At 37.7% G+C, this 23,604-nt stretch overlaps 1 protein-coding gene across 2 annotated transcripts in view; it reads right to left on the bottom strand.

The window, feature by feature from the left end:
• The window catches only part of zbtb16a (zinc finger and BTB domain containing 16a), a 138,671-nt gene extending 133,243 nt beyond the window's left edge, over positions 1-5,428 (bottom strand). For both annotated transcript variants that reach the window (XM_073824357.1, XM_073824358.1), the window contains exons 1-2: positions 5,319-5,428; positions 1,845-3,185 (exon numbers count right to left, since the gene is read on the bottom strand). In XM_073824357.1, coding sequence (XP_073680458.1) covers positions 1,845-3,094 — 1,250 coding nt within the window. In that variant the 5' untranslated portion in view covers positions 3,095-3,185; positions 5,319-5,428. The remainder of the gene's footprint in view (positions 1-1,844; positions 3,186-5,318) is intronic.
• Positions 5,429-23,604: the final 18,176 nt, after the last annotated feature.

The following is a 23,604-nucleotide window of genomic DNA, read 5'->3' as shown; positions in this document are numbered from 1 at the left end:
AATTAAGAAGGATTTATTAATGCCATCTTGAGCACTTCCAAAGACACACAAATATTTGGACTGAAACTGAATCCTCAGATGAACTTTCACCGTTGTGCATTCCAACAGATTAAGGACAAACGCTCAAACCAGTTTATTCTCAATCCTAGGCCTGTCATTAGGAAACCCGCAGAATGCAGATCTAGTGAAATCCTGTAAACAACTGGCACTAAAACTCGCACAATTATCAAAATAACCTTGTATGGTTTGTGAGGGTATGGCAGGATATGTGGTATTATCAGTTTCTCTGTGAAGAGACGCCTATGTGTGGCATTTTCCCCTCAATGCCTTTTCATACACTTGCTGCTTTAAAATCGTATTGCATCTCTTTGCAATTGACTCCAAGATGTGCATGACTGGCTCACTTTAACTTTATCTTTTATCCAATCAAAACTCTCTCCGCTGGATAGCATCTGAACTGCCTGCTTCATGACACAGGAATAAACACAGTCGCTCATTCGAGTCATCAGCTGTTTCTTAAGAGCAATAAATGTGAATCTGAAAGAAATAACGTTTTTATGAGTTCTGTAAAAATGATCATTATTTATAAATAAAACAATATGTTTTGTCCAATTCTACATTTTCCAAACAAGTTCAACATGTGAATCCCGCAATCTTTGTCTAGTCGACAGCGACTCAAAGGGTGCGGCTGCGGGCTTCAAAAGCTGATAACGTCTGGCGTGGATTTCCTTGCCTCGTCCCGCCTCCTTGCAACACCCCCACAAGTCACACTGACAAGAACCAGAGGCCAGCCAAGTGGCCAAAAGGTTACGCTGCGGAGGTCGGCACGGGTCCTCCACGTAGACCCTCATTTCCTGGGCTGGACAGTCTGCTCTACTCATAAAGCTAATAAGGCCCTCCTTGTCCCGGGTGGCTGGGGCCCAGGCTGGCCTACTCATCACTGGCCACACCAAGGGGGTCAGGGGGGGGGGGGCTGCTTCCCATTAGCTTGCCCCCTCTCCAGGTGCAGCTAATGGGCTCAGCCAGAGCCTCTCCAGGACCACTCGGCAGCCACTAGCGCAGGCCTGGAAGTGATCAGCACCCAACGCCTGGGAGCCGCGACAAACAGACGGCCCACTTAAAGGAACTAAGTTAAAAATAATCATTTTTCTTCACTAGGCTGGGAATGCCTCATCTTGTTGTGAGCGATTGCAGAAATATATTTGAATATGTTGGATATGTCTTTAACTATTGACAATGGCAAAAAGACATTTTTAGCTGTTTTATATCAGATAAAAACAAAGATTTTATTATAAACTATAACCAAACCACTGGCAAATTGGTGTCTAATTTATACAGCATTTTGTGTTTATTAAATCCATCTATTTAACTGTATGAATGATAGTTCTTGCAATATTTTAAGCTGTTTCAAATAGTTTAAAGATGTTGTATTGTAACTTGATTGACCTATTTTTCCTTATTCATTTCAAAAGTTATTTCAGCTGAAGAGCAATTTTTCTTGATAAGGGGAAAGCAAGAGGAAAACATATACGTGCGTAAATCAGCTCTGCAATCATTCTCTCTCATATCCACCGCAGGCAGAGTGTTAAGCAAATTGACCTCCAGCATGAAAGAAGATAAGCAATCAACAGTTAACCATCATGACTCATCTTCCACTAACATTTCTCTGCAACTAAGTTCTTTAATCAAAAGAATTTCTAAAAATGGGCACCTTGCGCTCCTTTGTTTCACAGAGTGCAGTAAACTAATTGAATTAGGGACCTGCCTTTGCATCAGGGAGGCAAAAAAAAAACAACACTTGGGAAAAAACATGCATTTATGGCGACCAAAAAACAAGAGCTTACCTGTGTTGCTCTATGGCCTCATTGTCAGGCAGTTCGGCGCCACACACGTTGCAGCGCTCGTTCGGGCTGCGGCCGTCTGGCTTCATCCCAGCAGCTAACTCGCCGAGCTTGTTGAAGAACTCCCTCTGGATGAAGCTCTGAGGCAGCAAGCCCCCGTAGGCACTGAAGTCCATGGACATGGCCAAGGCTGGGGACATGTGCAAGGATGAGGCCATGGAGGCTGGCATAGAGAGCATCGCTTCGTTCTTGTGGTTGGGAGGAATGCCGTAGAGTGACGCCAAGTGTTTTTCGGTCATCCCCGCCATTGCCTCCAGGCCCATCTGGTTGACCTCCACCTGCTGGTCGCCTACACCTTCATCCCTGACGTAATGCAGTTCACGGGCACTGGTTATCACGCTGCTCCTGGTAGGGGTGCCGGGCCCATCGCGGTTCTTGTCAGATTCTCCGCTGCGCTCGCCGTTGCTGGAGGCGCTGGATTCCATGGCTTTAGGGCTCTCGTGTTCTCCGCTCTCATCTACTTGCATCATCTCCGTCTTGATCTCTCCCATCAAGGGGTGGGAGTTGCCATGCAGGGACTGTTCAGCACCCGCGCCGGGGTGCATGGAGCTCTGCAGGAGGGACTGGCCGATGCTCATCAGGCTGTCTACGGCTGCTTTGGTTGGGCTCATGGTGGAGAGGCCGAAGGAGGTGGAGACGGAAGGACTCTGATCCACCATTCCCGACAGCGTCAGTGCTTGCTGGGCAGCCGACACGTAGCCGCTCTCCTCCGCGGAATGCTTTTTCGGGTTCCTTCCATGCCGTCCCTTGCGCTCGTCGTCGTCATCCGCACCTCCATCGTTCATGTTGACCTCCGTGTCGTTTTCATCCGAGGACTGGATGGTCTCCAGTATCTTCAGGCATTGCTCCTCTAAGTATTCTATTTCTAAAATCTCTGCTGCGTACAGCAGGTCATCCAGATCCTCTACTTTAGCTTGGAGCGTGGCAGTGTAGGCATACTCCAGAATCTGCTGGAAGGTCTTTGGTGAGAGAAAGTCGAGAGTGTAATGTTGGCTGTTCCTGTGAAAGAGGATCTCGAACATCTTACTGGTGCAGGCCAGCACGGTCCGGTGAGCGTGGAACTCCTGGCTGTCCACCATGATGACCACGTCGCACAGCGTGCCGGCCAGGCGCATCTGATTAGCCTTGTGCAGCAGGGCATTGGGGTGATTGGGGTTCTGGAGCTGGATCATACCCATTTTAGTCAAATCCATAACGTCTCTGAAATCCACACGGCCAACTCATGAGTCTTTCTTTCCACGTAGCAGTCTGTTCAGTTATCTTTGTAAACAAGATAAGGTCAATCTAGAAGGAGATGAAAGAGAGACCCACAGTTAAATCCAGCACAATGTTTGATTTTCTTTCAATTGTTGAGTTTCTTTGTTCTTAAATTAACAGTTGTCATTCTGATTATTTCAGTATAAAACAAAATAAACACGCCATTTAAAAAAAAAAAAAAAAACTCACAATAGTATCGGTACATCGGATTTCAAATGCACTCTGTACTGTTCAAAAACGCAAATCTAATATAATTTAACAGCTAAGAACCTTTACAGCAACGGTTCCCTAAAAAACAAATGAAAAATCCAACCACAGGTCTGTCAAAATGCACAAAATAAAACAAAACGATAAGTGGCCCATATGCGAAACGTGTAAACTTGGCTTTAGTGCTAGTAAAGGCTGGCAGTAATCAAGCCTTTGTTTCTATGTGTTCGAGCTCGCCTCACAAAGCCCATCAACAGCCTCCTGAAATGAAATGGCATCTTATTCAGTATTCTCATCACAGACAGGGATACTGAGCGGAGCATGGAGAGTGAGGCAAGCTGTTGCCAGGAATAGTTGGAACAGAGGATGACACAAAACAGCTCAGAGCTCCTAAAACACACCAAAATGCAATTTTTGTTTTAAATACACTTCCATGTACCATATGTAGATGTCCTTTTTCCTGCTACATCAGATATACGCACTTACAAGGTAATCTTTAAAAGCAAAAAACCTGCAATTTGTCAATTAACATAAAAAGGGTCAAATGTCTGGGCATTTTTTATTAAATGTACAATATTAAACTTCATTCTCACAGTTTATTTTTTAATAAAAATACATTCTAGCTATATATTAACGTTTAAAACACTGCATTACAATAAAAACATCACCGTCACTTTTGAGTGAACACAATCAGATCCGCCACTAATATTTGGTAATAGCAGCAAAGGGAGCCGTCCCTTTAATAACATTATCACATTTATTTAAAATAATAGATACGGAACGGAAGATTTACTCAGACATGTAATATTTCCCTCTTCTTATTTGATCAACAAGAAGCCTCAGAGAAGAGCAGACTAGTAAATAGCCTTTATATCAAACACTATGATCTTAGCGGTGAATGACGGGCTTTTTCACTGTGAGTGTACCGTCTCAGACAGCAAATAAGCGAAAGTTATGATAAAGGGAGAACGAGAGAAATACATTCAAGGGGTTTCACGCCGTTTAAATTACTACAGAGTACGGGAAGCCGAGTAATAAGTGAGAAATGAATGCGTTGGCTTTGAAGTGCACTTAACTGTACATCACTACAACTCAAACAAAAGTCAAGAAACGATCAACGCATATTCGTATTAGTCAACTCCTGCTTGGATAACCGTTATCTACCTCATATATGATAAAAAAAAAAAAAGACGGGTGAAAAGCTCAGTCAGAGACTGATCAATACATAACTATTCGACTGTTCACACGTGAATTAATGGAAGTTATTAAAGGACGCGTTTGTTATTTCGTTACACGCGCATATCGGGTGAACGAGCAAAATAACGTTTCGGTTAAATGTTACAAAACAAGCAAACAAAAACAAAACAAAAAGCACTTTAAAAATCACAGCCGTTTTATTTGGAAAGACAGTGACACGCACCTCCACGGTGGCCCTGATTTAATGATCAGACCTACTGACAACAACATAATAAGCATCAAAACCCCGACATTTGTTTGCTCTACGCAATACTTCTTCAGCCAGGACATATATAAACTCTCTGGATGTTCAATATGAAACAGTCACGCTGAGAATAAAGCACATGGAAGCGCGTCACTGTCTGGTGAGCGAGCAGACCTCACGTCCCCCGAATACTAAAACACACGCTTACGTCAACATAACATCTCCACATGTGTAAAGATGAACATAAACAGCCATATCCACCAGGTGCCCCGAGCCTGCACCACACTGACAGCCACACTTTTACTTTTCCCGGTGCACTCTCACAATTCACCTTCACTTGAAGCAACAGTAGAAACACTGTAACTTGATGTGATGCTGAACGCAAACACATCTATCTGACCAACACAACGCGGATCATCTCTTAATGTGAACATTTCCCAAACTGAAAACACGCAGACAGATGGGGTCTGTGAGGAGCTGTGGGTGTTTTAAAGGTGCGCGCCTGTACTCACCTGTCTTGCACGTTTGGCTTCCGAGCGTGCGGTTATTAGGACTGTAGCATAGTAACGCAGTTCACAGTACCCGCTCTCTCTCACGCGCACTAACTCCTCTCTGCTCGCCGCTTAGCAAATCAACACGGCGGTGACGTCAGCGCACATCCTCGCCGGAGTCCTGACAAACACTGCTAAAGTGAGACACCTAGGGGGCTGTCGAATATAGGCCAGCGTGTCTGGGACACTATCTATCACGCCGTTTGGACTTTAATCATTAACCTTCAAGCATCGTCACCTTTGCTACTACTTCTACAACCAACTACCTACTCAATGAGGTCTGTACCGAGCGCGATATGTAAATTCATATAACGAACCCATGAGTGCACACATTCACATTCTATACTACAATATTTATTCGTCTATGTAAACATGTTAGGCTATTTTTTTTTCTGTAATTCTTGTCTGTAAGTGCTGGGAGCTTTTGTTTGGCTACTATGCCAAATTCCTGCTTGACCCAATTAAACTTATAATTCAAACAAACGAATGAATGAATAATAAGCATAAACTGTATATATGACAGTCATAATCTAGTTAACTCAAGTTAGTTTTAACTTTAAAATTACATAAAGCACTTTGAGAAGTAAATTTATTATTAGATAAATGATTCACACTTATTACTGAATGACAGTACTATTTCAAGAGCAGTGGGTTGGAGTTATGTTCGGATTACTTTCTCAAGTAACTAGTATCTAGAGTTACTTTTTCAAATAAGTCATAGCAGTTACTTTGTTTTGCCATTTATTGACTGACTAGTCTTCTATACCCATGTTGAGAGAAATCAACACAGGAGTAAGTGAGGCGTTGTATATGCTATGTAAACATGATGTTACTGTAGTGCTACAGTAGTCAACATTTGAAGTGGATCAAAAAAACAAACAAACATCAAATTTGTTTTAAGACAGCAGCGGGTATTATTTTTGTTTTAGGACAACTTAGATGAAAGGTTTTGATCCACTTCAAATGTTGACTATTGTAGACTAAATGTGAGCCTGGACCACAAAACCAAAAAGGTCCATAAAGGTCATGAAGGTCCATTTTTTTTAAAGTTGAGATTTATACATTAATACAATTTGTTTACTGATGTATGGACAATATTTGGCCAAGATACAACTATTTGAAAATCTGCAATCTGAGGGTGCAAAAAAAAATCTAAATTGAGAAAATTGCTTTTAAAATTGTCCAAATTAAGTTTTTAGCAATATTACTAATCGAAAGTTAAGTTTTAATATGTTTAGAATAGCACATTTACAAAATCATGGAACATGATCTTTACTTAACATACTAATGATTTTGACATAAAAGAAAAATGTAAAGATGCAATGTGAAAACAAATGTGAAGATGCATTAATCTCACTCGCACAAAAAAAAAAAAAAAAAAATCAGTATTCCTCAAAATGTATAAAAACAGTGAAATGAAAACTCAGAATATGATGCAAACCTGCACTAATTAAATGTTAAATAACACAAATATCCTTTATGTATTTAATCACATTTTATTAACCAATATCTCTTTTTGTCTAATTCAACCATACTAATAAGCAAAAATGACTTTAGATAAACATTTGTGCTTAATTTTTTATTTTTATTTTTTTTTGTACAAGAGTGTTGAACTGTCTTTCTGCGTTCTACTGTAAAGACGTGAATTTATTTTCCCTTCAGCCTGAGGTGTATTCATTTCACTTTTGGTGTGAAAAGGCTTTTACGTTGCCAAAAATAGAACTTTTTATATGAAAAAGAAACGAGCAAGCCCTGCCCAGATTTAAAAAGTAACGCATTACTTTCCATAAGTAACTAAGTAACGTAATTAGTTACTTTTTTAGGGAGTAACACAATATCGTACTGCATTACTTTAAAAAGTAACTTTCCCAAACACTGTTCAAGTGTCACTGAAGCAAAAGATCACTCGTTTGACTGTAAATGTTTTATTCATTCATTTAGTGTGAATGTTTAATCTAAAACTTTAACTGCTTAATTAAACGTTTATATAATCAAACAACAGCTCTTGGTAGAACATAATGATATATGCTTAATTTAACTAGAATTAGTATCAAGTAAAATAAATCAAGCAGGCTACCTTTTACTAAATTGTTTACAAACTGAGCATTCTCATTCTACAAATTCTATTCCTTTATGCTGTCAGCTGCATTTGTCACTTATATTTCTTTTGTGCAATGACAGCTTGAAAATGGAGGGAAATGGTGTAAAATCTGCGCTAGAGATGGGAGATCATAGAGTGCCATCACCTTTGAGCTGCAAGCTGTGCTGGCTTACTTGGGGATAAAGACAAAGGCACTGGCCTAATCTCCATCTAATCCACATTTTACTGGAGAGGACTCTGTAAAACCTAAATTATACACTGATTTTTGTTTTTCATAATCACAAAAATGAGCTAACACAGTTAAAAAAACAAACATGAAATTACCATTCATTAATCATTTGAAAGAATGTGATTCTTTCAAATATTAAACTCTTGTTAAAGTCAACATACATAAACATACGTGAGATGTTCTTTAATGAAAGCTGCATTTATGTGGAATTCATTGGCCTTGGCTCTGCATGTGTATACAGTTGCTGACACTTATTATTGAATTGATGTAATTATTATAATTACATATACGTATTTTGATGCATAACACCATTAAATAGGTTCTGAATGCACTAAGAGTATGTTTGCTGCCTATTTATCCACATAGTACATATTCGCATATATAAACCATCATTAGTGATGTACTGAGGTAGGTAATGACATACCCTGGAGGTTTTGCTCATGAGCGGTATCCACTGAGCTAACAGTGGATCTTTGTAAATCTTGCTCAAAGCTTCGACTGAATAGGCTCTTTTTACACTTGTATAATCCTGGGGGTGTCTTATGCATGGAGGGCCTGCCCCCATGACCTCTGACCCCTACCTCTGACCTTGGCTGGATTTTCTCCTGTACAAAATGCCCCTCCCTGTGCATGGCTGAAAATTCCTTTTGAAACTTTTCTTCATGTAGGTATACATTCTATAAACTGAGTTAGGCTTAAATGGATTTAAAACAGTAATACTTCATTATGATTTGTGCCTTATAAGTATCACATGCGACAGAGAAACTAATTTCATTTTTGGTACTTTAAAATCTTTTGGTACTTTAAACATCACACTTTTGGCTGCATCTACTGCATTAAGTTCTTTTCATTAAGAAGAATAGGTGACATTCTCTTTGTTAATGGATTGAAATAGTCGTGTTGACAGAGTCGTTTGCTCTACTGAGTGCATATTTGCCTTCACTCTCCCTCCAGCCTTATACCTGTTTGGTTAGATGACAAGGTGATCCCTTGATCAATACTGATGTGGTATCAGCAGGCCGAACAATAGAACTGTGCTGGTAAACCTTTACTGGTTTCAAGTGACAAGAATCTCATTCTCAGAGGTCACAGATCTCTCAATCTCTGACTGCACTCTATGTATCAGGACAGGCACATTCCAGCCACTGATTGCTATTTTGTATTTGCAAAGTGAAATGAAGACTTGGAGGAGAGCATGGATAAATGTAACACTCAATAAAATGTAAAATCAGTGATGACCCTTTCCAACAATGACTGTCTGATTTTGAGATCCATCTTTTTACACTGAGGACAACTCAGGGACTCATATGCAACTATTACAGAAGGTTTAAACGCTCACTGATGCTTCAGAACGAAACACGATGCATTAAGAGCTGGAGAATGAAAACTTTTGAATTTAAAGATAAGGGTAAATTTGACTTATTTTGTCTTTTGGGAAACATGTAAGTATTTTCTGTAGCTTTTGAAGGGCAGTACTAAATGAAAAAATATATTTAGGCAAAATAAGAAATATTAACACATCGTCATTCTGTTCAAAAGTTTTCACCCCTGGCTCTTAATGCATCATGTTTCTTTTTGAAGCATATGGGAGTGTTTGAACCTTCTGTAATAGTTGCATATGAGTCCCTCAGTTGTCCTCAGTGTGAAAAGATGGATCTCAAAATCATATAGTCATTGTTGGAAGGGGTTCAAATACAAAAAAAATCCTGAAAAACAAAATCTGAAGGATTTCTCTGAAGAAAAGCAGGCGGTTTAACTGTTTAGGACAAACAAGGGACTCATGAACTACTATCACTAAACAAAATAACACTGTTGTGGATTATTCAGGTAACAACATTAAGAATCAAACGTATGTAAACGTTTGAATGGGGTCCTTTTTATAAATTCAACTATTATTTTATCTCGTAGACTATATGTAAACATCTTTTATGTGAAATATCTTATTCAGGTCAGCGCTAAATAAAAAACAACATGCATTTTGCATGATCCCTCTTATTTTTTATAATTAACATTTATCAGATCTGCAAGGTGTATGTAAACTTTTGACCTCAACAGTGATGTAGTTCTAAACTAAATGCGAACATGCATTAATTCATCTCACTTGCAAAAAACATTCAGTATTACTCAAAATGAATAAAGTGTGAATATGAAACAAACTTGCAATAATTTAATAATAACAAATATGCTTTTTGTATTAAATCCTATTTTATTAACAAATGTCTTTGCTGCTGACCTTCTACAGTACAGCTGTGGGTTTACTTTTCCTTCAGCCTGAGGTGTATTCATTTCACTTCTGTTGTGAAAGGGCTTTTGTGTTTGCTAAAAATAGCTTTTTATATTAAAAACAGACAAGCAAGCCTTGCCCAAATTCCCTTTTAATGCAAAAGTATCATAAAGCATTACCTTACATAAAAAGTTACTAAGTAACATAATTAGTTACTTTTTAGGGAGTAACGCAATATTGTAACACAGAACATGAATCTCACACCAGCCTTCGTTTAGTTGTAGTTTCAATGTATCTGATTCGATTACATCATACATTTAATTGACAAGCTCAAATGTATACATTTCATGAATAACTAACAAAAATAGTGTTATAATTATTCCTGCTCAAATCCGAGTTACATATTTAGTTACTGTCATCCTCTCACATCATAAGTTGATCCACTTTCCTCATAGCCATCTCTCCATTACTGACCTCTGCCTCACACACCTAATCTTCAATCTTCTTTTCTTCCTCATAACCGGCTCATCTGATCCTAATGACTGTTAATACCAAATGATCCAAATCTACGAGTTACTGTGGGGGTCACCTCAATATTTCATACACCGTGTCGTCATTAATCACAAGAGCTTAAAATAGAAAAACTTCTCTCGATTAGTGTAATTTTAAGATTGGTAGTAAAACTTTGATTAAATTTAGCACGGGGCAGGGCATGGTCAGTAAAAGGAATGGAAAGGCGGCGGCAAGTCTACTTCAGAGCTGTCAGATGAGATGAGAATGTTGTGCGCTGTCTATCATAGGTGCACTTTTCCATCAGGATAGCGGGTGGTTTGGTTTCTTTTATGGGAGCCGCCCGAGCCCTTAACCAGAGTGTTCTAATGAATACTAACCCCTTTTAAAAGGAGCTTCCCTGCCGTTTCCATTGGGTGGAAATTTTATAAACTTTCTTTCAGGTCTGAAGCAGCTTAGAGAGACTATTGTCCCCCTGTTGAACAAGACCTGGACACTCAAAACAGTTTAAACAATGCCAATGATGATTAATGACAGGCTTGTCAAACAAACAGCGCTGACTAAGGCTCTCGCTCACAGCAATCCTGTGACTGAAGAAAATAAAATCAAACACACACACTCCATCAATCGAGGCCTCCAATAAGAGGTACTACTATGAAAGAGCTCTAAGCAGTATTAGGGTGACCATATTCTGAGAATCCAAAAAGAGGACCCCCCCCTCCGATTCAAAAGTACCCAAGTGCTCAATAATGACAAAGCGCTTTTAGATATCACACATTTATTTAAATTCTCTTTCTGTTTGAACTCTGTTTTTTTTTTTTGCAATTCGTCTGTAAAACTACATTTGCGTTTCGGCATGTTAGTGACATAGCTCGTGCAGCGCAGCTCCTCGTTTGTTTTGTTTTGACAATTGGGTCTTTCACGTCATCAGACAGGTACCTCAGAATAATGCCGGTGGGCAGTGGCTGCATTTAAGTGTTGAATTAATGACGGTCAGTGAAATGAGGTAAAAAAAAAAAAAAAACCCTGGACATTGTGAAATTTTACAAAATCCCCCTGGCCATATTTTTATAGCCAAAAAGGAGGAGATGTCCGGGTAAAAGAGGACGTATGGTCACCCTAAGCAGTATGGCCGATTTTTGAACTGTTCTGAACTATACTGCCTCAGATCGAGTGTATTTGCTGCTTACACTCACTAATTGGAATGAAATGAAACACATGTGATGAAATTCGACAGTATTTATTTTTCGCAAACAACACTTTTCAAAAGGCCAGCAAGGAAAACTGTTTGTTAGTTGTACAGATAAACACTTGCAGTGACGTCTGTCGGAGAATGCCTTTCCTCTGTGTAACAGTAGGGATGCAAGAGGGGAGCCCGGGGCCTCTGTAGAGATCCAAAGAGCCCTGCTGACCCTGCATGGTGCACCTCTGCCGAACGCAGTGGTACAGAGCAGCATACATGCCTTTCATTCAGCCAAAGAAAAGGACAGTTTTTTCTCCTTCTCTCCTCTCTAAGTGTAAGGCCCCAGCTGTCCTCAGTCAAGCAGAATTCCAACGTTCCCTCCAAAAAATTCTCTTATTGTCCATCCTGGAGGTGGCCGAACCCTCCTCTCCATAGTGCTTAACCACTGGACCGGGCGCAAACAGAGTAATCATATTACAGTGTCCCTGGGAAAAAAGGGACAGCTATCCACAGGGAATCTCCTGTGGCTAATCCCTGCGAGGCCGCTGCTTTTCTTCTCCAGCGCCAAGTCCACCTTTCACAGCGGTTTCGGAGGCACACAGGCCTTTAACCGCTCAAGGATATCGGCTTCACGTCTCTCCTCCTACATTCCCCTCAAATCTATGGCAAATACCGAGAAACGGAATACTTGGCCTCGCACACCACCACCTCGTTCAATTTTATTTTGGTACCTTCATTACCTCACCTTCTTTATTCTACGGCTCCTCATTTTCTTTGCCCCATGACTGCCGACATGATTGCCATTATCGTAAATAATTAATAAGCTGTAATATATCACCTCTAATTAAACATATTAGTCAGTGGAGTCTTGTAGATTTACTATCCTGAGTCCGTGTCCAGTGATATTCAAATGAGCCTCACTCCCATCAATAATGCAAATAGATGCACTATAAACGTTTCTCACTGTACAGTAACTGCTGCAGCCCACGGGAGCATTTGAACATAATTTAGAATTAACATCATTAGCGTTCACTTTTATTCACACAGTAGGTCTGCAAAGAAAATCGTTAGCTGCACAGCTAAAAAAATAAAAACTGTAAATCTTATTATGCAACAGTTACTTCCAGTTCTCGAATTTTATTGGCCGAGCGGCGTTCCAAGAGCACTGATGTAGTCCAACAGCGCTGGGACTTTCTACTGTTTGTATCACTCTGCTTGTTTGTGTTTTTACTTTCCAGACAGACTGCCAGTCTCTCTATTAGTAGTGGGGATTTTTTAGTGACTCTTTCTGCAGATTACATCGATTACACCAGAATAACTGGAGAAAATGACTGGCCTTAAATCATTCACTCTTTTGAAACAGGAATGAAGTGAGTGTCCTTATAAGCGAGCCATTTGAATCATTTACTTAAAAGATTCATTCAAAAACTGAATGAACAACTGACTGTCCTCATAAGTGAGTCATCCGAATTTTTCACTTAGACACTTGTTTTGTGGTTTTTAGCAAATCTGTCTCTCCTTATAAGTGAGTCATTTGAATCATTTGCTCAACAGATTCGCTCAAAAAAAAAATAAAACAGTCATTCAGAAAATGAAGTGACTGTCCTTATAAGTGAGTCATTTAAATGTTTCACTCAACATATTTGCTAAAAAAACAAATTTACTAAGAAAAGAAGTGTCTGTCTTTATAAGTGAGACATTTGAATAATTTACTTAACAGTTTTGTTCAAAAACAAACATTCATTCGAAATATGAAGTGACTTTCCCTATAGTCATCTGAATTTTTAACCCAACAGCTTGTCTAAAAAACACAATCATTTAGTAGCAAAATAAGTGTCCATCTGTCAGGAATCAGGAAGGAAGTGACTGCTCTTCTATTTGAATCATTTACTCAACAGATTCGTTCAAAAACACTGATTCATTAAAGTGACTGTCCTTATAAAAGCGTTATCTGAATTTTTCACTCAACAGATTTGCAAAAAACACAATCATTAAGTAACAAAACAAGTGTCTGTCTGTCAGAAATCAGAAGTGACTGTCCTTAAAAGTGTCTCATTTGAATCATTTACGTAACAGATTCATTGAAAAACACTGCTTCATTCAGGAACAAAACAAGTCATTGTTATTATAAGTGATTCATTTGAATTATTCATGCAACCTCAATTTATTAAATTTTTTTTTTTACAAAACTATATTGAACTAACAAAATCTGACTGGTACAGTATTTAACATTTCTTAGCCGATTCGAATCAGGAAGTGACTGTCCTTATAAGGGAGTCATTTGAATCATTAACTTAACTGATTTGTTTAAAACACAGATGACTCTCTTATAAGAACAGTCACTTGTTCATTCCTGAATTAATCTGTGTTTTAAACAAATAAGTTAAGTTAATGATTCAAATGACTCCCTTATAAGGACAGTCACTTGTTCATTCCTGAATTAATCGAAGTTTTACTTAACAGATTTGTAAAAAAAAAAAAAAAAAACAAATCATGTAGTAGCGAAACAAGTGTCCATCTGTTAGGAATCAGAAAGGAAGTGACTGCCCTTCTATTTGAATCATTTACTCAACAGATTCATTCAAAAACACTGATTCATTTAAGTGACTGTCCTTGTAAATGAGTCATCTGAATTTTTCACTCAGCAGATTTGCTAAAAATACACAATAATTTAGTAACTAAACAAGTGTCTTTCAGGAATCAAAAATGAAGTGTCTGTCCTTATAAGTGAGTCATTTGAATAAATGTACTTAACTGATTCATTGAAAAATACTGCTTCATTTAAAGGACAAAACAAGTGATTGTTATCATAAGCAAGTCATTTGAGACATTCACTCAACCGATTTATTCAAAAATCCCAAAACTATATTGAACAGAAATAAAATTGGACTGGTACAGTATTGAACATTTCTTAGCCGATACGAATCAGGAATGAAGTGACTGTCCTTATAAGAGAGTCATCTGAATTTTTTACTTAACAGATTTGCTAAAAAAAGCACAATCATTAAGTAACAAAACAAGTGTCTGTCTGTCCTTATAAGTCAGTCGTTTGAATCAAGTGTCTGTCAGGAATCATGACTGAAGTGACCTTATACGAGAGTGATTTCAATCATTTACTCAACAGATTCATTCAAAAACACAGATTCATTTAGAAATGAACAAGTGACTGTAATTATAAGTGAATCATGTGAATTTTTCACTTAACAGATTTGCTAAAAAAATTAACAAAACAAGTGTCTGTCTGTCAGGAATCAGGACTAAAGTGACTGTCCTTATAAGTGAGTCATTTGAATCATTCACTCAGTTAATTTGTTTAAAAACTATATTAAACAGAAAGAAAATTGGACTGGCACATTTCTTAGCTAGACAACAAACAAGCACCATGCAAGTAAATCAATCAATCAATAAATAAAATAACATAAAACAAACAGAATAACCTTAGTTATGGTGAACAGTGCAATCCACAACAAGTTATTTAGTATGTTCTTCCTAGGACTTTGAGAAATTAAACTTCATTAAAAACACCTTTTTAATTTTTTTTAAGTTACACCTGGAGAGAGATAAAAGGGGCTAACAAATCCAGCTGGGCTCGTGTAAAGAGAACAGAGGCTAATTTAAAAGAAACCCCTGCTTGCTATTTTTTCCTGGGTACCAGCTGGTCTTCTAACAGATGTTGAACACACCATTTAACGGAGATGCTATATATCAAAGTATACTGGACTGTCTCTCGTTTCCGTTTGAGTTATGACTTCTGCAGCGCTGTCAATGAATCGCAAGCTGTAATGATTGACCGCCTATACGCTACGCTGATTCATAATAGCAAATTTGTCAAACCCAACTTTAAAACTCTGAATTACAACAGTCTTTTCCAGACCGACATGTATTTTCAACCTAGGATTGCAGTCTCTGTGGTTACAGGAGCAATTCTTCAGGTTAAAAGGTGACGGTCGTTCTCGGTTTCCTCTGAGAGCCAGAGGAGCTAGGATGACTTTGAGACCCTTTGACGTGGATGAGCTGGAATGAAAAATAGAAGCAAATAATTCTGAACGCTATGACAGGAGAGTGATTTAGGACACGGAGGAGGATACGAAGCAGAATGTTCTCAACTGGAATGCACATTGGCTTTCACAGCATGGGCCTGGGCAGGCAGTCAAAACCAAACAGAAAACTCTGAGCAACTAGCGGAGTACTTCCAACACGCAGGTCGAACTAAAATATGTCATTTGAAAATGTTATCCAGTCTTGTCTAATCCATCTAAACAAGGCCTGGTCGCTCTAGTTTCTACCGTGTTATGTAAATGAGTGGTAACCGTCCAAATGTTGATTTGATCAACCGTCAGATTTATCCTTTCCAGGCATAAACAACAAGTGTTTACAGTATAATTCCAGTAACAGGAAGCATCTTGCTCAGATTGAGGCTCTGTGTGAGATCCACCCAGGACCGGACCAGCTGTACGGCCCCAACTAACACCATTGTTACGTACCGGGGATTGGAAGGACTATAGGGGCCTCTAATCTGCTGGTATGTGTTGGCTGCTATTGAAGAAGAAAGAGAGAGTGAGATAAAAGTGATGCCAATGTTTTCCCGAATGGCCCCGGTCCAGAAGAAAGCCACGTTAAACCATATGGCAGCGGCTTCAACCAAAATAAATGTTCGAAAGCCACTTTTTTTTTTTTTTTCATTACATCAACATCTTGAGAAGTTTAGAGCAAGCATCTAAACAGGAAATATTAAAATCAGCCTTTTGATAGACCATATGCCATGTGTTTGGCAATTGCCACACCGTTTGAGGGACCAGCATTACATAATCTTGTCTACCGACTGCCAGAGAGGGACGGGACGGGCCACAACTGCGGCTCATACTACTATGCCGCTTCTCTTCTGCTTAATCTGATGGGACAACAGCATTCTTCCGTGAGAACAAGAAGGACTTGTACGGGCCAGGTGGAAGAAGACGGCAAGAGGAACATTGCGAGATTTAGGGGTTTATTTCCCAGTAAAGCATGTGACTAACAGGAGAGCTGTGGGGAAATAACTAAAGCAAAAACAGAAATAAATTACGTAAAATACCAAAAATAAAAAGAAATAATAAAATAAATATAATTACCAGGGTTCAAGTGCTTTTAGGCATTTAAGCACATAAAAAAAAATACATTATGTATTATTTATCAAGCCTGAACTGTCCTAAATCAGTGATAAAGTATTGTTTGGCAAATCCAGGTCATTTATTATAGAAATATGATATATGTTTAACATTTGACTTATAGCGCCAGCTGTGGTCCAATCTCCCTAAATCACCCGTTGCATGTGCTCACCAGTTTTCGTGAAATTTTTGTTTAGGTTTTATAGGCTTTTGGGTATGTTTAGACAGGTCCCATTTTCTAAATGACCCTGTTGTAGCTTCCCCATGGGTAAATTTCAACATTTTTTGATAATTATTGACCTAGAGAGTCCAGAGAATGGCACTGCAGTGAAAAACCTAGGACTAGTTCACAAAAGTAGTTTTTTTTTTTAATTTCTCAATTTAACAAACTGTTTGATTGACAGCAGTGGTTCTAGAGCTAAAGTTCAAGTGTTTGGAATGAGGGGGTCTATCGTATGATATGAATATTGTGTGTATGTGTGAAAAACTTTACACCCTTAAAAAAAAAAAATTCTTTCAAATTTTTTCACAGACCTTTAGGGCCGTGAGTCAAACAAGCCCACGGGTTTTGTTCCGATTGACTTTTATTAAGTTTGTCTAATAGGTGCTCAAAGTTCATCTTCCTATGGCAGCCATGTTTTTTGCGATACGCAAATGTCCTTATAGCCACCTGTGGCACTTTGGACCAAGCTCATCCGGGACTTGCTGTCATAGCAACAGGTGCGCAAGCTTAAACCTGCTCTGGAGCAGGTTTATTTCATGTAAACAGGATTTAGGCTGCGCTCCTGGCGGGTTATGATTGGTTGAAATGGCGAGGTCACATCTGATTGGTTAAAGAGCACGACTGACGCGGACTGACTCACGTGGGGGAAAAAAGTATCTTGCAAGTATATATATATATATATCCGTTCAAAAGTTTGGGGTCAGTACATTTTTGTTGTGTTTTTTTTTTTTTTTTTTAAGAAATTAATACTTTTATTCACCAAGGATGTGTTAAGTTAATAATTAAAGGTTAATAATAAATAATTTACATATACATATATATATATATATATATCACAGGTTCCAAAAAATATTTGGCAGCACAACTGTTGATATTATCCAACATTGATCATTCTAATAATAAATCAGCACATTAGCATATTGATTTCTGAAGGATCATGTGACACTTAAGACTGGAGTAACAGCTGATAAAAATTCAGCTTTTCATCACAGGAATAAATTCTATTTTAAAGTATGTTAAAATAATAATAATAAAAAAACATTATTTTATATTGTAAAAACATTTTGCAATATTACTGTTTTTTCTGTATTATTAATCAAATAAATGCAGCCTTGATGAGTATAAGAGACTTCTTTAAAGACTATTACAAGTCTTACTGACCCCAAACTTTTGAACGGTAGTGTATAAAATAACATATCAAGGAAAAAACATGTAACATGGGCAGCATTAACGCATTTAATGTGTTCACTACTTTTTGCCAGCCCTCTCTCCTTGCTTTTCCAGCCTTTGCAGTGTTCCCTTGCGTTTTAAATAAACTCTGAAACTCCTGAAATCCCTCAATCAAGAGTTCTTGCTCTGCTGCAGAAAAATACTGAGCGCGCTCCTTCGTCATGTTCGCCGACCAATCAAAGCGTTGCCGATCAATGTTTCTACTATCGATACGTACCCCCTTTTAAGCCACCCAGTGATCTCAAATAACTTCATCCAGCTATACTAATCATCAACAACAGGTGCGTTCGGAGAACCGGAATAGCGAGCTCATAGTTAGCGCGATGATTTGATCTTGGATGTGTCATTTGATCTTGGATGTAGTAAGCGAGGTACGAAGAACGGACCCCAGGACTGTGCATAATGATTTTCATGTTGATAAAACAAACGGTTGCGTAATTAAGACTATTTTTATGTTTTTTTTCCTCGTATAGCGCCACCAAGTGGCCAAGCCGCACTAAACCTTTTTTCCTGTGACCCCAGGTTCAACTCATACATATGCATTGTGAGTTTGCGAAGATATCCCATTCCGTTCAAAAGTTATAGCCATTTTAGTAAAGGCAGCCCTGCTCCTTTCAAACGTTTTCGTGTCCTTTTTTTATCTTTTTTAAAGATAATTATTGATTTGGTTCCGATCGGGCCAAAAACCTAGGTCTAGTACGCAAAAGTAGGTTTTTCAAAAAATGCAAAATACCCCAAATTTTTGTTTTGTCCAGCGTGAGCCAAGGATTCCAATGACATAAGATTTAGTGCGCCAAACGATTTAGAAGTTATGAGCAATTTCATACTTTTGATCGCTGTAGCGCCCCATCAGGCTGAATGGGGCAAGCCATGGTGACGTTGTTGGTAGTGTGAGTACTACCATCCCTCCAAGTTTCAAGTCTCTACGACTTACGGTTTGGTCTGCCCGATCAGTTTTACTTGGAGACTGCTGATCCTTGGCCATTCTAACAATTACAATAGGGTTTCAGTGATGCATGCTTGAACCCCTAAAAATAATAAGCTGGTATTGTCTTAGTTAATTATAATAAATATACACAATAATAATTAAATACACAAATCACTATAAATAAATAACAAGCCAGTATAAATTATTACACTAAAATATAATTAAAAACATCATTCAATAAAATGGTATTCAACAGAATAAAACCTACAGTAACCAAATTAATTTGAGATATTAGAACAGGGCAGCTGCCTCTGAGAATGAAATAAAAATGCTTAAACCATAAATAAACCACGATCCATGTGCTTGATTTAGCAACAGCAGTAGCACAGTATGTGGAAAGCAGAGCTTGTTTAAGCTGTTGCAAATGATGGATACATGTGAAATGTTTATGTATATGTTTATGTAGGATGGCAAAAAGCAACAAGCTGGTATTGATTTATGAGCAGCTCAGGGGTTTCAGCTGGCATGCTGGAAAGCACATTCATTGTATAGTTTTCATTATAGTATTTATATAGTTTCAAATCATTTATAATTTGTCAAATCAATGTTAGGGCAATAAAACATCATATACCATCTATGCATGACTATTAGATGTGTGAATATTGGAAGAAACCTTTCTATTTGAAAACTATTTACTGTTATACAAGGTTTAAGTAATTCCATGACCCAGTGGTGACCCAGGACTAGAAGGGCTGCTGTAACACAAGCCTGCTACTTTAAACAATGCGAAGCAAGTTCTTCCAGAATGGGTTGTTCCTACAACTATGTAATTTAACTTGCTTTGATTTACGACGTGTGCAATATGTAGGTAATTGTAGAGATTTTATAAACTCTAAGAACGTTTCATCTGCTTCCTCTGAATATGAACAGGTCTCAGTAAAATCTCTCAACAAGCCACACATTTATATTCCAAACACCTAAATATTCAATGGCTATTATTGCAATGGTGATTTAGGTAGTGACAACCTATGCAGGTTTCAGACACACAGATCAGTACCTGATCGATGGGGTCTCTGCTCCCTGTGGAGTGTGTTTCCATATTACAGCATTCAGTGGAACCTGCCAGGATCATTTACATAAGTTAATGGTAATTAACCTGGCTTTACAAGGTGAATAAAATCAAATTTTGATTCAGATGTGGGTCATTCTCAAAATATGTTGACTTTCAGATTGACAGAATAACAAAAAGTTTTAAATCGAATTATTAATTGGTACAACTGGACTTTCCATTTTATTTGACCTCATTTTTACCTCTCGTTTTCATCAAGCATCCATATTGGTGGAACTGAACGTAAACAATGGCACTGAACTGAACAAAACTCGCAAATTTCGCAGATTATTGCTCTTGAAAATAGTCAATTATTGTCATGTTTTGAGCTGTACTAATCAATCGGAATGAGAAAAACATTTGGAGTGCTATAGACTGCCAAAAGTTATATCAAATCAAGGAGAAGAGTGCAAAAAACTGTCTGAGGAACAAAAGGCGTTTGATTTTTGGCCAAACAGAACCAGGATTTGTGTTTGTTTTTATCATTTCCAGTCAGGTAGGTGAAATATTAGGCTAATACTTTAATTAATACTACTCATACAGATCTTTACCACCTGTTAACTTTAGTTTGACAAAATATTGCAACATTTCCTGCTTACTAAGTCTTATAGATGATTTAGCAGCTTCCAAGTTTTCCCACCATGGCTTAGACAGCATAAATTAGCAGAACAGATTCAGTAGTACATTAGCCCTGCAATCAATGCTGTTGTTTACATCCCAGTATCACCAATATGTAACTGACCAAATTGTGGCGTAAGTACAAACCCTTTATATGAAGTCATTTATGAACAAATATTGGGTTTCTTGACTAGGCCCTTTAAAATCACTGAAAAGTAAAGGGAAAAAAAATGTCACCATATTTTGAGAAGGACTCATTTGAGGTGTTGATCAAACCTGCGGTAGCCTATACAGTATTTCCAACATCTTCTCCAGCTGTTCTCTCCATGATGACCAGGCCTTCAGGAACTCAGAAGCTCATGAGTCACAGAGGAGCTCGATTTGTGCTAAAAACTAAAAAGAAGTACTTTAGAAACTAAACCAAGTAGCGAACATTGTCAATGACATAAAAAGGCTGCTATGTTTCATATAGTAAGGTATACCACAATAAATGCAAAACATTTGTGACTTACTCTTGAATTTTGAACTCTTGTGTCGAACTTTCTCTGTTACATAAACAAACAGGCAGCTAATCAAAGCCATTTTAAATTGGAAGCACCTGAATGAGATTTCTGGATTAGCCAGAGTAAACCGCTGTTATACATCCAGTGCCTCAGTCATTTACTGTCACATTTTTTTCTGGCTACAAGGTGAGACAGATCTGTCGTTCCAATATGGAAAAGATACCAATATAGTAAAAAACAAAAATATGTATCAAATCACCGCCTTCCTTTCTTGTATGTTTTTAATTACATTAGCCTGTTGTGAGTCAACCGCTGTCAGCGACACATCATTTACAGCGGTGCTTTATTGCCACCCAGTGGAGAACAACGTACAAGTGCAGCTGCTTAATGCAGGATCAACTCAGATTCTTCCAACCCAGTTAACAGCTGTTAACTTTTGACGGGGATTAATTCACGCTACAGCGATTTCACAATACTAAAACATAAAAGCATTTTACCTCATGAAATTACATTTTTATTTAGTCGCCAGATTTTTAAACAACCATAAACTCGAAATAGGCTCTACATAAACTAGAAATTCATCACCGTCTTGGCTGAGAAATACGGAACATTTAATTTGGCTTTCTAAATGCACGTTGTAAATCACAAGTTGCTTTGACAGCTACATTAAAGTTATCACGTCAAGAATCAATCCAAATGTAGCAAAACTCTAAATAATGTGCAATGTGGTCTTGTTCGCCATCTGGTGGTGATGTGTGCACCCGCAACACACGCCTGTCTTATGTTTGTGTTGTCACTCAGGGGAAAAAATTGTAACGCCAAGCATTCATAAGGTATCTTACAGTTTAGTTTCATGGGATAGGCCCTACTTGTATATTACAACAGTAATATTTCAAACGTTCTATAATGTCATTATGTCACAATGAAACCTTACAATAAACAGCCCAGGATTCTATTTTTATTTTTTTATTTTTTTTTTGAGAGAGAGAAATCTAAACAAGAGTAAAATGTACAAACCACAAACAATTTCTGAAACATTAATAAATACAGTTGAGGTCAAAAGTTTACATACACCTTGCAGAATCTGCAAAATGTTAAATATTTTATTAAAATAACAGGGATCATACAAAATGCATGTTATTTTTTATTTAGTACTGACCTGAATAAGATATCTCACATAAAACACGTTTACATATAGTCCACAAGAGAAAATAATAGTTGAATTTATAAAAAATTACCCTGTTCAAAAGTTTACATACACTTAATTCGTAATACTGTGTTGTTACCAGAATTATTATTATTATTTTTTTTAGTAATAGTTGTTCATGAGTCCCTTGTTTGTCCTGAACAGTTAAACTGTCCACTGTTCTTTAGAAAAATCCTTTAGGTCCTTCAGGGTTTTTAGCATTTTGTGTATTTGAACCCTTTCTAACCATGACTGTATGATTTTGAGATCCATCTTTTCACACTGAGGGCAACTGAGGGACTCATATGCAACACAGAAGAGCTGAGGGTGAAAACTTTGAACAGAATGAAAATGTATACATTTGTTTTATTTTGCCTAAATGCCACTTTTTTCAATTAGTAGTGCCCTACAGAAGATACATACATCTTTCCCAAAAGACAAAAGTTAAATTTACCCTGATCTTCAAATTCAAAAAGTTTTCACCCCCTGGCTCTTAATGCATCATGTTTACTTCTGAAGCATTAGTGAGCGTTTGGACCTTGTGTAATAGATGCATATGAGTCCATCAGGACCAGTGTGAGAAGATGAATCTTAAAAATCATACAGTCATTGTTGGAAAGGGTTCAAATACATAAAAATGCTGAAAAACTAAAGAATTTGTGGGACCTGAAGGATTTTTCTGATGGAACACTTAATAAAAACAAAAACAGAATTAAGAATCAAGTGTATGTAAACTTTTGAACAGGGTACTTTTTATAAATTCAACTATTATTATTATGTGAAAATTATGTGAAATATATTATTTAGGTCAATATTAAATAAAAAATAACATGCATTTTGTATGATTTCTCTTATTTTGGTAAAATAATTAACATTTTTGCAGCTTCTGCAAGGCATATGTAAACTTTTGACCTCAACTGTATACACACACACACACACACACACACACACACACACACACACACACACACACACATACATATATATATATATATACTATGTTATTTCATGGTGAAATATTTTGTTATGCACTTCTTGTGCACTGAATACATTTAGAATG

This window comes from Garra rufa, chromosome 19 (assembly GCF_049309525.1).
Source record: "Garra rufa chromosome 19, GarRuf1.0, whole genome shotgun sequence".
NCBI lineage: Eukaryota > Metazoa > Chordata > Actinopteri > Cypriniformes > Cyprinidae > Garra > Garra rufa.
This window is presented reverse-complemented; position numbering and strand designations above follow the sequence as displayed.